General features: G+C 48.9%; 1 protein-coding gene across 2 annotated transcripts in view; it reads right to left on the bottom strand.

Annotated features, from left to right (window-relative positions):
• Ryr1 (ryanodine receptor 1) overlaps positions 1–8,965 on the bottom strand; it is a 122,285-nt gene extending 113,320 nt beyond the window's left edge. For both annotated transcript variants that reach the window (XM_050119297.1, XM_050119298.1), the window contains exons 1-5: positions 8,819–8,965; positions 3,017–3,136; positions 1,453–1,557; positions 238–312; positions 81–159 (exon numbers count right to left, since the gene is read on the bottom strand). In XM_050119297.1, the coding sequence (XP_049975254.1) occupies positions 81–159; positions 238–312; positions 1,453–1,557; positions 3,017–3,136; positions 8,819–8,869 (430 nt within the window). In that variant the 5' untranslated portion in view covers positions 8,870–8,965. The remainder of the gene's footprint in view (positions 1–80; positions 160–237; positions 313–1,452; positions 1,558–3,016; positions 3,137–8,818) is intronic.
• Positions 8,966–14,104: the final 5,139 nt, after the last annotated feature.

Genomic DNA, 14,104 nt, shown 5'->3' on the forward strand with positions numbered 1-14,104 from the left:
TGCACAGCTATAGAGCTCTGCAGACTTGCAGTTCCTGGTGTGTGGCACACATCATGCTCCCTGCCCGCAGCCCCTGGCACCTGTTGCATCTTCTTGTAGTCCCACGTCGAAGGCCAACTTGTCAGTAAGAGATCGGGAGGTGGTCAGGCAACTCAGGTACTAGGGTGGGAAAGTGAGGTCAGCCTCCAGCAGGCCTGAACCCTCTCCTTTGCCTGCACCTATGGTTAGTGCACTCACCATACGGCTGTGTGCGTGCCGGAGCAGGATGGCATGGCCGTACAGGAGTGTCCTGTGTCCCCCGCCCTGGGATGACTACAGGGGAAGAGACGGTACAGAATAAGCAGGGACCCCCAAATTTCCACAGCCTCCAAAGTAGATGGCTTATTCACAGGTGGCTATATGAACCCCATGAAATGCTATGCCCAGGCAAGAAAACCTCAGCTCAAACCCCCAACAAATGGTCTGCATCCATTTTCCCATCTGTAGCAGCAGGGACTGTCTCTGAGAAGCCTAGACATGGTGTGTTTTACAAGTCCCCAAGGCCCAGAAGCTTGTGATAGTTGCACTTGGAAAGCAGAGGCAAGAGCATTGGGTATTCAAAGTCAACCTCAGCTACTTAGAGAGTTTGGGGCCAGCCTGGGATACATGAGGTTCTATAAAACAAAAACTTCAAAACCCACTCTACCATCCTGCCTTGTTTCTCTTATAAACCACGTCCTGACATCACCCAAAGAGTATGAATTCATCTTCCAGGTGACCAAGGATGCTCAAGAGAGTCCCACTACCCCCAACTACTCTAGCCTGTCATAAAAGAGTTGTCCTGTTTGCACCAGGACAATCCTAGCTATCGCCTGTCACGTGACTGTCAACCAATGGGATAAAGTGACTCTCTGCTGCTGCCACACACTCCCATGCACGAGGAGACTTGGCCCTTTGGAGGAAGGAGGTGTATCCAATTCCTTGATGGCATCATGCCTCCATCATGGCTCTCCCATGCCCATGCTCTGAGGGAGCCATGTCATGGGGACACAAGGTCCTATGACAGACCCACACATGGGATGGAGGGAGGTGAGGGAAGAGGTCCCATGCAGCGAGGGGCAGGATGGGGAGGAGAAGAGAAGAGGAGAAAGGAACAGGCCAGGGAACAGGGGCTCAGAAGCCTCTTGCTCCCTCCTTCCTTCCTGCCTGGCTTGTTCTGGGCTCCACAGCCCCTGACATCAGGGGTGGGGGAAATCCTCCAGCCCCTGTGTTCAGGATGTGGGCCTGAGCAGCAGGCCTGGGGTCAGGAGTGATAGGAGAGACATGACACCCAAGGCCAGACCTACCCACTTATCCAAATTGAGGGCCTGTGGGGGCAGGGCAGAGAGAGGAAGAAGAGCACATGGTGAACGACCCCCAGGTCCCTCAACCATCCTTGTCCCTGTCCCCCACTCCTTGGAGGCAGAGCCTTACCTCCACACCAGCCTCCACAGTATTGGCCAGCATCTCCTGCAGGGCTCGCACTGACAGGGACTGTTCCAGGATGAAGCAGCAAATGGCCAGATCAGGGGGTACATTCTGAGGAGGTGAACAGACATCACTGGAACCATTAGACTTCCGTGCACCAGTCACACTGTGCCTTGTCTGCCCCTTCGTCTGAACGTTCTCACTTCCAGACCCCCATCCTCACCCCACAAGGGGTGCCAGCGAGGAGTCAGACACACAGGAAACACCTTTCAGCCTCCTCCTTCAAATTCCTCCAACTCACCCAGCTCCACAGAAACTTCCAGATCGCTTCCATCACTCAGCTGTTCTATGCCCCCTAGTCTCATGATGTCCTCTGACTGGCTCATCACCTTGACACTGCTCCCCGAGGCAGGAAGCTCCTGCTGTGCCTTCCCTGAGATCACCCCCAATCTCTCCAATCCTAAAAGAACACTATTTCTGGCATTTGTCACTGCCTTTCCAATCATACCCCAGGAGAGAGAGAGAAACACACCGTCCCCTCAGATTCCAGAACTCCCTGCCCGGCGGATGCCTGTTGACCTCCACCACCAGAGGCCAACTCCTTCTCTCAGTTCCCAGGCCCTCCTTGCAGGTCCCTTCCTCTCTCACACCCTGAGTACACCAAACCCTGGGACCTCAGGCTTCTCTGGCCTCTTGGCTTCCAAGCCCTCCTGACAACCCTTTCTAAACTTCTCCTGGATGCTGGGCCTTCTAATCTTGAATCCAAAGCCACCTGCCTTTCAGATTCTAGCTTCCTTCCATGCCTCGAGCCCTCTGACCGACCCTTGCTATCTAAGGCCACACACTCTTCCCATCTCTGTCCTCTGTCCTCTCCAGTTAGGTTCCCTTTCCTCTAAACTGCCTAAGTCTCCTCCTCTTGGATCCTTGGCCCTCCTTCCTAAGATTCAGGACCACAGCTCTTTGCCCTTGGGAATCCTCCTGATGAGCTTTCCAGAGCACCACCCATCTAAGACTCCGCCCCCACCCTAGGCTCCGCCTCCTTTCACTCTTCAAATCCCTCTCCACCCCCATCAGACCCTGTTCCACATTAGGCACCACCCCACCTCAGACCCTGCCCGTCCCTCTTCGGAGCTCGACCCCGTCTCAAATCTCTCCCCACCTCAAGCATCCCCTTTTATTCTTCCGGCTAGGCTGCGCCAACTCAGATTTTGCCCCTCATAGACCCCGCCCACGTCTCAAGCACCGCCCCTTCAGGCCCCACCTCACACATTCGCCTACCTCAGATTCTCTATTAGTCTCAGATTCCTCCGGTCCCATCTCAGACCACGCCCCTTTCCTATCTTAGCCCCTCCCTCTCCATCCTGTCAGAATCCCCTTTCCAGCTCCAGAGCCTTAAAGACTCATTCCCAGCACCCACATAGCAGCTCACAACTGTCTGTAGCTCCAAGATCTGACACCCTTACACAGACATACAGACAGACAGAACACCAATACACATAAAATAAAAATAAATAATCAAAACCCTGCCCTCCCGACCCTGCCTCTCCTCCCGTGCCTGGTGCACACAGACCTGCGCGTTGCTGGTGGGTTCCAGGAAACAGAGGCGGTTGCCGAAACCCTCAGCGGCCAGACAGAGTTTGAGCTGCTCCTTGAGCACCGTGGCGCTGCACTGCAGGACCACCTCGTCATCCTGTGAGAACAGAGGGACAAGGTTCACCAGTGGGAACCAGAAGGGACAGACCAGCGAAGACACTGCGTGCCGTGCCGTGGAGCCGTCTCTTTCCCCTACAGAAAAGATACACTCTGCACGAGCCAGGCTCCAGCTATGTCTCTATTTTAGATGGTTGGTTGTTCTCTCATTCATTCCTTTTGCTCTTGCGACAGTGTCTCCCTAAGTTGCCCATGCTAGCCTTGAAGTTCCAGGATCATGAGATAATCCTGACTCAGTCCCTTGAGTAGCTGGAATCACCGGTGTGTGCCTCCACGCCTGGCTTCACAGGGGGTAAGAGGAGATTGGATTAGAATCAAAATCTAGCTCCTCTGAAGACCTCCTAATGAGGGGTTTGCAAAGAGACACAGTGGAATGTGGAAAATATTTTTTTGATGTTTAGTTTTTGCAACAGAGTCTTGTGTAGTCCAGGCTAGCCTCAAATTGGCCTTTCAATCAAGGATGACATTTAGTTCTTGGCAGGTCTGCCTGCACTTCCCAAATGCTGGGGATTCAGGGCTGTACCACAGCAAGTTCTGTAGCAGAGGAAACTCTTTCAAGAAAGTTACAAATGAGGCTGGAGGGATGCCTCTGTGATGGCTGCTCTTCCAGAAGACCCAGGTTCAATTCCCAGCACCTACATCATCTGTAATTCCTGTCCCAGGGAACCCGCTACCCTCTCCCACTTGCCAAGGCTATACTAAATGCAGTACGCAGACACACTCAGACAAAACAGCCATACACATCAAATAAAGGTAAGGAAATGTTTTTAAAGAAAGTTACATATCCTACTGGAAAACACATGACCTCCAAACTCCCGAACACGTCGGATAAACATTCTAATCCGGAGTGTCATCCGTATCCACAGTTCTCCATCCATTTGCCTGGCCCAGGAGGAGACAGAAGCACGGCCTAACGATAATTGCTCTGTCCTGGTTTCGCTGACATTCTGGTACACGCCTCACTGACATTCTGGTACATGCCTCACTGACATTCTGGTACACGCCGGGCATCTCTGTATCCATAGTAATTATATAACCTGAGCATTATTTAGCAAGCGTTTGCTGGTTGTCCTAAGCTTCTGCCTTCCACTCACTTAACAGACACTTATTGAGGATCTACTACCTTCCAGGCACTGTGTTAGGCACTGAATACACAGCAACAGATAAAGCAGAGAAATCCCACCCCCAGGGGGCTGATCTCCTCATGTGCAGACCCTCTAAACAGATGAGTGAATACATAAGCTTACTGTCAGTGGTAGGTGTTCTGGGGAAAAATCAGCCAGACTGATATAACAGAGCGGCAGTGGGCCTTGACCAAACAGAAGCAGGACTGGTCATCTGTAGGGAATGTTCCAGAGAGGCAGCCTGTGCAGAGGCCTGTGGCCAGGAGGTGCGGGGGTGTCCAGGAGTGACAAGTGGGACCAGCAGGAATAAGGGAGGTTACGAGGCCAGAGAGAGACTTATATGGGCCCTTTGAATCCTTATTGGGTGTTTTTATTCTCTCTCTCTCTCTCTCTCTCTCTCTCTCTTTCTCTCTCCCTCCCTCCCTCCCTTCCTCCCCCCCCTCTCTCTCTCCACATTTCCAGATGAGGAAACTGAGCTCAGTCAGGAAAAAAAAAATTAATATCACTTTCCCAAGCAGAGAGAGCAAGTGAATGGCAAAACCAGGATGTAAATCAGAACCAGGAATCTAGTCATCATGGCAAACCTAATCCCGTGGTATGGACTCGCACTCTCTCTGGCTCCAAACGCTGCTCCCAAAACTGGTTGAAACGATGCACCTGTAAGTCCCATCTACTCCAGAAGCGGAGACAGAGGATCACATGAGTGCAGGGGCTCAAGATCAGCCTGAACAATATAGCAAGGCCCTATCTTGATGAAATAAAGAGAAAGACCGGGGGAGAGAGGAGGGAGAGAGGCAGGGAGGAAGGGAGGAAAAAGAAAGGTAGATAGATAATAGACGATAGATACATAGAAGGTAGATATGTAGATGACAGATATATAGATGATAGATACATAGAAGGTAGATATGTAGATGACAGATATATAGATGATAGATACACAGATGAGATACATAGACGATAGATACATAGATGATAGATATATAGACGATAGATATTTAGACTATAGATATGTAGATGATGATATATAGACGATAGATATATAGATGATAGATGCACAGATGATAGATACATAGGTGACAGATACATAGACGATAGATACATAGATGATAGCTACATAGATGATAGATATATAGATGATAGATATATAGACGATATATAGAGGATAGATACATAGATGATAGATATATAGATGATATATACACAGATGATAGATACAGATGATAGACATAGATGATAGATACATAGACGATAGCTACATAGATAGGTACATAGATAGATGATAGATACATAGATGATAGATATAGAGATGACAGATATATAGATGATAGATACATACATGATAGATATACAGACAATAGACATTTAGACTACAGATATGTAGATGATAGATACATAGATGATAGATACATAGATGATAGATATATAGACGATAGACACAGATGATAGAGACATAGACAATAGATATATAGATGACAAATACATAGATGATAGGTAGGTAGATAGATGACTAAATGAGTAGATAATTAGTAGATGATGACAGAGAAGAACAGAATACAATAGTGCAATTTCCAAAGCCAGGCTGGGTGCCTATTAATACCTATCAATGACTCCAAATATTTTAGAGGTGGAGGCAAGAGGATATGGGATTCAAGATCACCAGCAGCATGGGTTATATTAGAGCCTGTCTCAAACAAACAAACCAAAAATCAGCTTCCCTGTACCCCAGCGCCCCACTACCACCACTTCCATCACTGAACCAGCGATTGTGGACTCTGTGGAGGTTCCGCACCTTTAACCTGCCCCTGTCCTCTGGAGGTTCTGACTTGACCAGGTTCTCAGAGATTCCAGTGTGAGCGGAGCTTGAGGTCACAACATTCAAAACAAGGGAAATGATCTGTATGGTTATGGCTAGGACCCTTAATAATCAAAGAAAATAGAACAAGAACAAGAAACAAGCATGCCTAGTCTGACATCAGGGTGACTGACATGTTATGAAAGTTGTTATTTAAAACAGGTGTGTCAAGACAGGTGCGGTTGTGCCTGTCTCAGGAGGCAGAGGCAGGTGGATCTCTGAATTCAAGGCCAGCTTGATCTACAGAGTGAGTTTCAGGACAGTCAGGGCTACACATGAAATCCTGTTTCAAACCACTTCCTTCAAAAAAAGGTGTGTGACTATGCCCTTAATCCCAGTACCAGGGAAGCAGAGGCATGTAGGTATCAGTGAATTTGAAGCCAATCTGGCCTCCATAGGGAGTTCTAGGCTATGGATGTTTACTGGGATTGTCTGTAGTAACAAAATATTGCAGACATGGCGACCTCGGTGTGCACCAGGCAAGTGAAGATATGAGCAAACTCAATACAGTCGTACAGCAGGATAGCAAAAAGCTCCCCACAAAAGGAACACATGCTACATGTCAAAAATACCCTAAGCGGTCAAAGAGAAATGAACACACACTGTATATGAAACTCTGGCGCTGACTGGTGGAGTCTATATGACGACCGAAGGACAGGGTGACTGATTTTTCTGGGGTGCAGCAAGTGTTCTTTGCTTTGATTTCGAAGGTGGTTACTTAGTTTACATAAAAGGTCAAAACCCACTGAAGCCAGGCCTGGTGCTCACACCTGTAAGCCCAGCACTCGGGAGGTAGAGTGGGAAGATCAGGAGTTCAAGGTCGTTCTTGGCTAGTACCAAGTTTAAAGCCAGCTTTCAGTACATGAAGCCCTCTCTAACACTGTGCTCACGCACATACACACACACACACACACACACACTCACACACACTCCAGGGAAAGTACTGAGGTTTGTTAACTGTTTTGAACCTGTGAAATTTGTTGCTTGTCAATTACGCCATCAAGCAGATGGGTCTTGAATTTACTACATTGCCCAGGGTGGCCTTGAACTTTCATCCTCCTGCCTCAGCTTGCTGAATGGTGGAATCACAGGTATAAACCACCACACCATGCTTTAAAGTTGGACTTTTTCTTTTTGTTTAATAATACCTATGAATACGTAGCCCATGCCCAGGGTTGCAATACAGATTCTTTCTTACAGGTGGGTTATGATTCACAAAAAATATTTTTGTGAAGAAGGTATCACACAACCTTAGTAACTCTGAGGAAAACCAACTCAGCCTGGGTGAGCCTGGCCTGACTGACTACCTCAGCAAGCCTGGGACTAGATTCCCTCTGTTGAAAGCAAGACTTGGCCTTGCAGGGCACTCGGTGGTACCACTTCCTGTCCTTGACCTTGGGCAAGTTCACCACCTGGGGCTTGGTTTCTCTCCGATCTCCCAGGGAGATAAAGATAGGGCCCTACCTCAGAAGATAGGGCAATGAGAATATTATTAGCCACCTCAGGAGGCTGAGGCCCAGGGCACCCGGCCTGGTGCAGAGTGACTGCTCAGAGCTGGTAGCCACAGCCATGGGCTTATTAGGCTGTGGAAGGCCAAACCCATGGTGTAGGTTAAGGGGCTGGGGCTAGGGAGAGGCCCTCCTCCAGTGGCTTCATATCCAGCTGTCCCCATCCTTCACTACCAGTCCCAGCTGTTTGCTCCGCCCTCCCAAGAAACTGGACCCAGCCTGCCAGGGTCCTATTCTGGGTCAGGAATGCTGCGTCAGCATTTCTGCATGGACCTAGGGCCTGAGGGAGAGGGGACAGTTGCAGGGTCAGCAGACCTGGCCCGAAAGAGAGAAGATCACTCATACTCATAAACCAACCCCCATCTCAGCCTCTGGGAGGATGTGGTAGAAAGGACTAAGAAAGAGGCAGCCCCTCCCCCCTTTTGTCCCCTCCCTGTCCCCTGCTCAGAGCCCAGAAAAGAGGGCTATTCTGGGAGAGACACCTGTTGTCCCAAGTCCTATCCCTGCCCCCAGCTGGGGATCAGAGATTCAGGGAGACAGGACAAGAGGGACAGCAAAACTCAGAGGGCTGAAGCCAAGGGACAAAAGACAGAGACAGACCCAAGACATACCGAGGAGATGGGAGAGACATCACCCAGACACCTTCAGAGGCCACTAGCAGACGTAGTTAATCCTCCTCACCAAAACCAAGGAGGAAAGAACAGTCAAGATCCAAGAGACCCCCCCACCCCGGGAGACCACCAAAGGCTAGGAGTTCAAAAGGACAGTGTCGTCTAACCCACCCCAGCCCCCTTCCAAGAATTTAAATAGGTCAGAGCCTGGAGCAAGAAGGGAATAAGGGCTAAGGGTGGGGGTGGAGGACAGCTAAATTAAGCCCAAGAATTAGAATCACCTTCCTCAAGTGTCTGCTTCCAGGATGGGAGGAGGGGGTACTCCCTCGGTGACCCCAGATCTCTCATGTCAACAGAGGGTAACCAAGGATCTCTCCCTCCCCATTCGATCCTCCCAAATCCTGATAATTCTCCATGGTCAAAAAAGTGATGGGAAGAGACGGAAAGACGAAATGACAATCACCCAAAGTGACCTCAAATTTCAGAGACCACCAGCAAGCAGACAGAAAGACGCTAAGAGATCAGCGAGAAATCCCCACAAAGCCTCCTAACCCAGACCATACGCACCGTCCTCAAAAACTGAACTTCGTCCTCGCCTTCTCCTCCTCCGTCACCCATGATGGCAATCCCTCGTTGTCCCGGGCTAGGATCTGAGAATGGCGAGAGGGGGCTGTAGGTTGGGAAGGTGGGCTGAGGGAGGGCTGGGGTCGGAGACCTCTAGGGACGCCAGAGGCACCCGCGAGGTAGATGGAACTGCAGGAAGCGAACCGGTGCGGGACCCAGATGCAAAGAGGTCCCCGCCCCACCGACACCCATTGGGCCAGGATGGGACGGGCCACGCCCCTGCCCAGAACCCCGCCCACAGTACAAACTCTAGGGGAAGGTGCTTGCTCCTGCGGTCTGGGTGTCTAGAAAGTAGCTGAGTGGCCACAGTCACCATGAGATGCCATAATTCTGTCATCTATGCATTTGTTTATGTAGTTATTTCTCTCTTTTTCCTCCTCCCTCCCTCCCTCTCTCTGAGGCTCTCATATACCTCAGGCTAGCCTTAAACTTCATTTGTAGTCAAGGATGACCTTGATCTTCTGGGAACACTAGGTAGGGCTGTAGTTCAAACCCTGGGCAGCGAGCAGGCTAGGTAAACTTTCTGTCATTGGGCTATATTCTTAGCCTAGTTCCGTTATTTCTTAACGAGTAAACTAAGGGTTTACTCTTGCTACGTAGTCACACAGTTGTGCCCGGATGCACACATCTCCTACCTTAACACACACGCGCGCACGCGCGCGCGCGCGCGCGCACACACACACACACACACACACACACACACACTTAGAGCTAGTCATAGTGTCACAGGCTTGTCATCCAAACACTGAAGAGGTTGAGGCAGAAGGATTGCAAATTTGGAGCTGGGGCTGCATAATAAGACCCTGTCTCAAAACAGGAACAACAACAGGGCCCCGGGTGTGTGTCTTAGTTAGTGGAGTGGTTGTCTTGCTTGCACACAACCCCGGGTTCCGGCACATGAACTGAGTGTGACGGTACACATCTGTAATCGTGGCGCGCAGACCGTTAGAGACAAGAGGCACGGTAGCTCAGTCATCCTCAGCTACACGGCAAGTTAAGAGGCCAGCCTGGGCTGCACGATAGAGTTCCTGTCTCAAAACAGCATGGGGGAGGGGATGAGTGTGTGTCTGTCTGTCTATCTCTCCACCAGGCTGGTCTCAAACTCACGGACATCTCACAGACATCTCCCGACCTCTGACTCCCTAGCGCTGTTTACAGAAATGCGTCACCACCCCCGGGGCTAAAAACTGCCTTTTGAACAGTTCTAGCTAGTGTCTCTTACCCACCTGTTGCATTTCGGGCGTGAGCTAAGATCTTTTTATTACCACTCCTGTCTCACAACCCGGCTATTGTTGGCATCCTTCACAGCAGAAACTAAAAGCACGTGGCCCCTACAGATACGCCCTAAATGTCCTGTAGTCCTCGTAGCAACCTTTGGGAGTCGCACTTCCACCATTCTCAAGTTCCACGTCGGGAGAGAAGAGGTTGGGAGCAGGAGTCAGGCAACATCACGGAGGCTGACCTGGGGAAAGTAGAGTTCCTAGCTAAACTTTGACATCTCTGTATTTCCATATGATTTTCTAATTTAGCTATGAGGTGGCACATGCCTGTAACCCTCAGTTTAGGAGGCAAAGGTAGAAGAAGTTCGAGGCCAGTCCTGGCTACCTGAAACTCTGTCTCAAAAATAAGAAATAAGAGCCAGGAGTGGTGGCGCATGCCTTAAACGTCAGCGCTCAAGAGGCAGAGGCAGGTTGATCTTGGTGAGTTTGAGGCCAGTATGGTCTACGTATCAAGTTCCAGGCCAGACAAAGCTATATTCAATCATCTGTCTCAAAAAATAAATACAATAAGTAAGAGCAAACTGATGATGACCTGAATTTGACCCCAGGGATCCTTATAATGGAATGAAAGAAAGATTCCTGTAAGTTGACCTCTGACCTCCATTTGCAGGCCATGAAGTGGGCAACCTCCTGCCACACACACACACTCATACACACTCACACAAAATACATTTTCTTAAAGGCGTGCGCCCCCATTGCCCGGCTCTTTTTTCTTTTTTTTAATATTCATTTATTATGTATACAATACTCTGTCTCTGTGTATGCCTGAAGGCCAGAAGAGGGCACCAGACCTCACCACAGATGGTTGTGAGCCACCACATGGCTGCCGGGAATTGAACTCAGGACCTTCGAAAGAGCAGGCAATGCTCTCAACCACTGAGCCTCCCTCCAGCCCACAAAATACATTTTTAAATGTAATTTAAATTGTTTTTAGGAACTGGAGAGATGGCTCGGGGATTAAGAGCACCTGCTGCTCTTGCAGAGGACCTGGGTTTGATTCCCAGCACCCTCATGGTGACTCACAACCATTCATAACTCCAGTTCTAGGGGATCTGATGCTCACTCCTGACCTCCACCGGCACTGGGCCCAAAGCCCATACCCACAACGTTTAATAAATCTGATAGATAAAGTAAGGCAGAGGTGGGGTAAGATTAGTGGAGCCTTGTATGTAGAAAGCCTTGGGTTCGGCCCCCAGCACTGTCCATGTAAACCAGCCCTGGTGGTGGATGCCTTGATCCCAGCACTTGGAGTAGGCAGGAAAATCGAGACTTCAAGCTCCTCCCCAGCTATGCAGCAAATTAGAGGCCAGGCTGGGCTACATGAAACCTTGTTTCAAACAAATAAAATGGGTATATAGACACCATTTTAAAAGGGCTTAGGCCCATGCCTGTCAGTCCCAGCATTAGGGACGCAGAGGCAGGTGAATCTCTGTGAGTTCAAGGTCAGCCTGCTCAACATAGTGAGTTCTAATTCAGCCAGATCTTGTCTCAAAAAAAAAAAAAACTAAAAAAAAAAATCAATGGCTGGGAATATATAATTGAATAATAGAATCCTCAACTCCAGCATATTTAGACAAAACAATATTTTGGAGATGGTATGATTGCTGAGCACGCATGAGAGCTGATTTCTATTTACTTATTTATTTGTTTGCTTGTTGGAGGCCAGAAGAGGGCTTCGGGTCCCTTTGGAACTGGAGTCAGCTAGTTATAAACCAACATGTATGTCTTGGTAAATGAACCCAGCTTCTCTGAAAAAGCAGTCAGTGCTCTTAACCACAGTCATCTCTCCAGCTCCTAAGGACCTGCTTTCAAATCCCCAGACTTAAAGAAAACCAGGGCGCTTCAGCAAGCAACTATAATCCCTTTTGCTTGGACCATGGGAGAGGAGGTGGAACATGGGAGGGGAGGAGTATGGGAGGGGAGGTGAACCATGGGAGGGGAGGAGGACCATAGAGGTGAAAAGTGAAGAGACCCCCATCTCAAACAAGGCAGAAAATTAGGACAGACACCGAGGTTGTCCTCTGACCTCCATACATACACGACAGCATCCAAACCTACAATAACATACCTGAACACACACACACACACACACACACATCATACACATGCGCAATTAAAACCAGTGTTCTACAGCTCAACACAACTATATTAAAGTGCTTTTCGGTGTAGGTCTTGCTTATTAAACACAGGTGCAAATACACTTGGATTAAACTGCATCGTCTTCTTTATTAGATAGGGTCTCACTGTGTAGCCCTGAATGGTCTCAGACTTGCTACGTAGACCAGGCTGAACTTGAACTCATGGAGATTTAGCTGCCTCTGCCTCCTGACTGTTGAGATTAGCCAGTTATATTTCATTATTGAATTATATAACTCAGTAAATTATAGTTATATGCATTATTTATATATATCATGTATATAACATAGCTATTATGTTTATTATGTGGTACAATATAATTTTGTTTTATATTCATATATTATATAGTTGTATGGTAAATATTCTTCTTAAGTGCTCTATACAGAATATGGAGTTATACTGTCATTATGAATTATATCCTAAGATATTAATAGTGTTTCTTAGTTCCTTAGTCGTCACTATGTATTTTAAGACTTTTCTGTGTTGCTCTTTGGACACCTGGTGTATGGCCATGGTGGCTTTGAGGGACTTCTTGGTGGCAGGTCCCTGAGGGTGGACACCCAGCTGCCTCTGGCTCCTGTAACTACCCTTGCACATGTCACCTGATCTGGGAAAACCGGATGGTCAATTTGACCGGATTTAGGAACACTTAGGAAGACCAAGCCTTGGAAGTGTCTGGGATGGCATTTCCAGATGGTTTCACTGACCTCTGGCTGGGTCTCCAAGTGAAGAGAGCGAGCTGACTGCAGCATTTGTTTCTTTTCGTGTCCTGCTTTCGGATGCAGCACGAGCAGCTGCCTCCTGCTCCCGCAGCCATGGCGGTCTGGACCTTCACACTACAACCAGAACAAACCCCCAGCTGCCTCCTGCTCCCGCAGCCATGGCGGTCTGGACCTTCACACTACAACCAGAACAAACCCCCAGCTGCCTCCTGCTCCCGCAGCCATGGTGGTCTGGACCTTCACGGTAGAACCGGGACAAACCACCAGCTGCCTCCTGCTCCCGCAGCCATAGTGGTCCAGAGACCTTCACAGTAGATCCGGAACAAACCCTTCCTTAGAAAGTTGCTTACATCAGGTATTTTCTCTCAAGAATGGGGAAAGTGATGAGGCATCCCTTTACAGAGATGGCACCATTTTGGGTATACACCCCCAGAACCTGACTGCTAGATGACACACCCATATACACAATTCCTCTAAGCAGCCTAGGGAGTGGCTGCCTGCAGTCACCATGTAAAGATTTCAGCCTCCATCTCCCAGCCTCCCCTTGCCATCATCTAACTTTTCATTTGTATGGTAAGGGGTGAGGGTCATGTGGGTGCACGTTGCTGTGGAGGAACGTAAGTGTGTATGGAGGACAGACACCACTTTAGGTGCTGTTCTTCAGCTGGCCTGGAGCTCACCGTGGGGATAGGCTAGATAGTCCGTGGGCCCCAGGGATCTACCTGGCTCTGCTTCCCCAGCGCTGGCATTAGAGCCTGCCTCACCTGGCTTCTTAGGTGGATGCTGGAGCTCGAACTTGGGTCCTCGTGCTTGTGTGGCAAGCTGATAACTGAGCCATCTCCCCAGTTACCTGGCTACTAACGTTTAACAGACTTATAGACTGAGTTACAGTCACTAATCAGTTGTCAATGATTTCCATCATCTTCTCTGGGGTCTGTCAGAGATTTGGGAGTCATGGATACCTGGACATTCTCTTTGCTATTTTCATTTTTTTCCTGTTTATCTATTCCTTGTTGTTTTTGGTTTTCATTGCTTGCTTGCTTGAGACAGTGTCACTAAATAGCCTGAGCTAGCCTCAAACACCTGATTCT

The sequence above is a fragment of the Alexandromys fortis genome, unplaced genomic scaffold (genome assembly GCF_014885135.2).
Source record: "Alexandromys fortis isolate MF-2015 unplaced genomic scaffold, M_Fortis_MF-2015_v1.1 scaffold_140, whole genome shotgun sequence".
Lineage (NCBI taxonomy): Eukaryota > Metazoa > Chordata > Mammalia > Rodentia > Cricetidae > Alexandromys > Alexandromys fortis.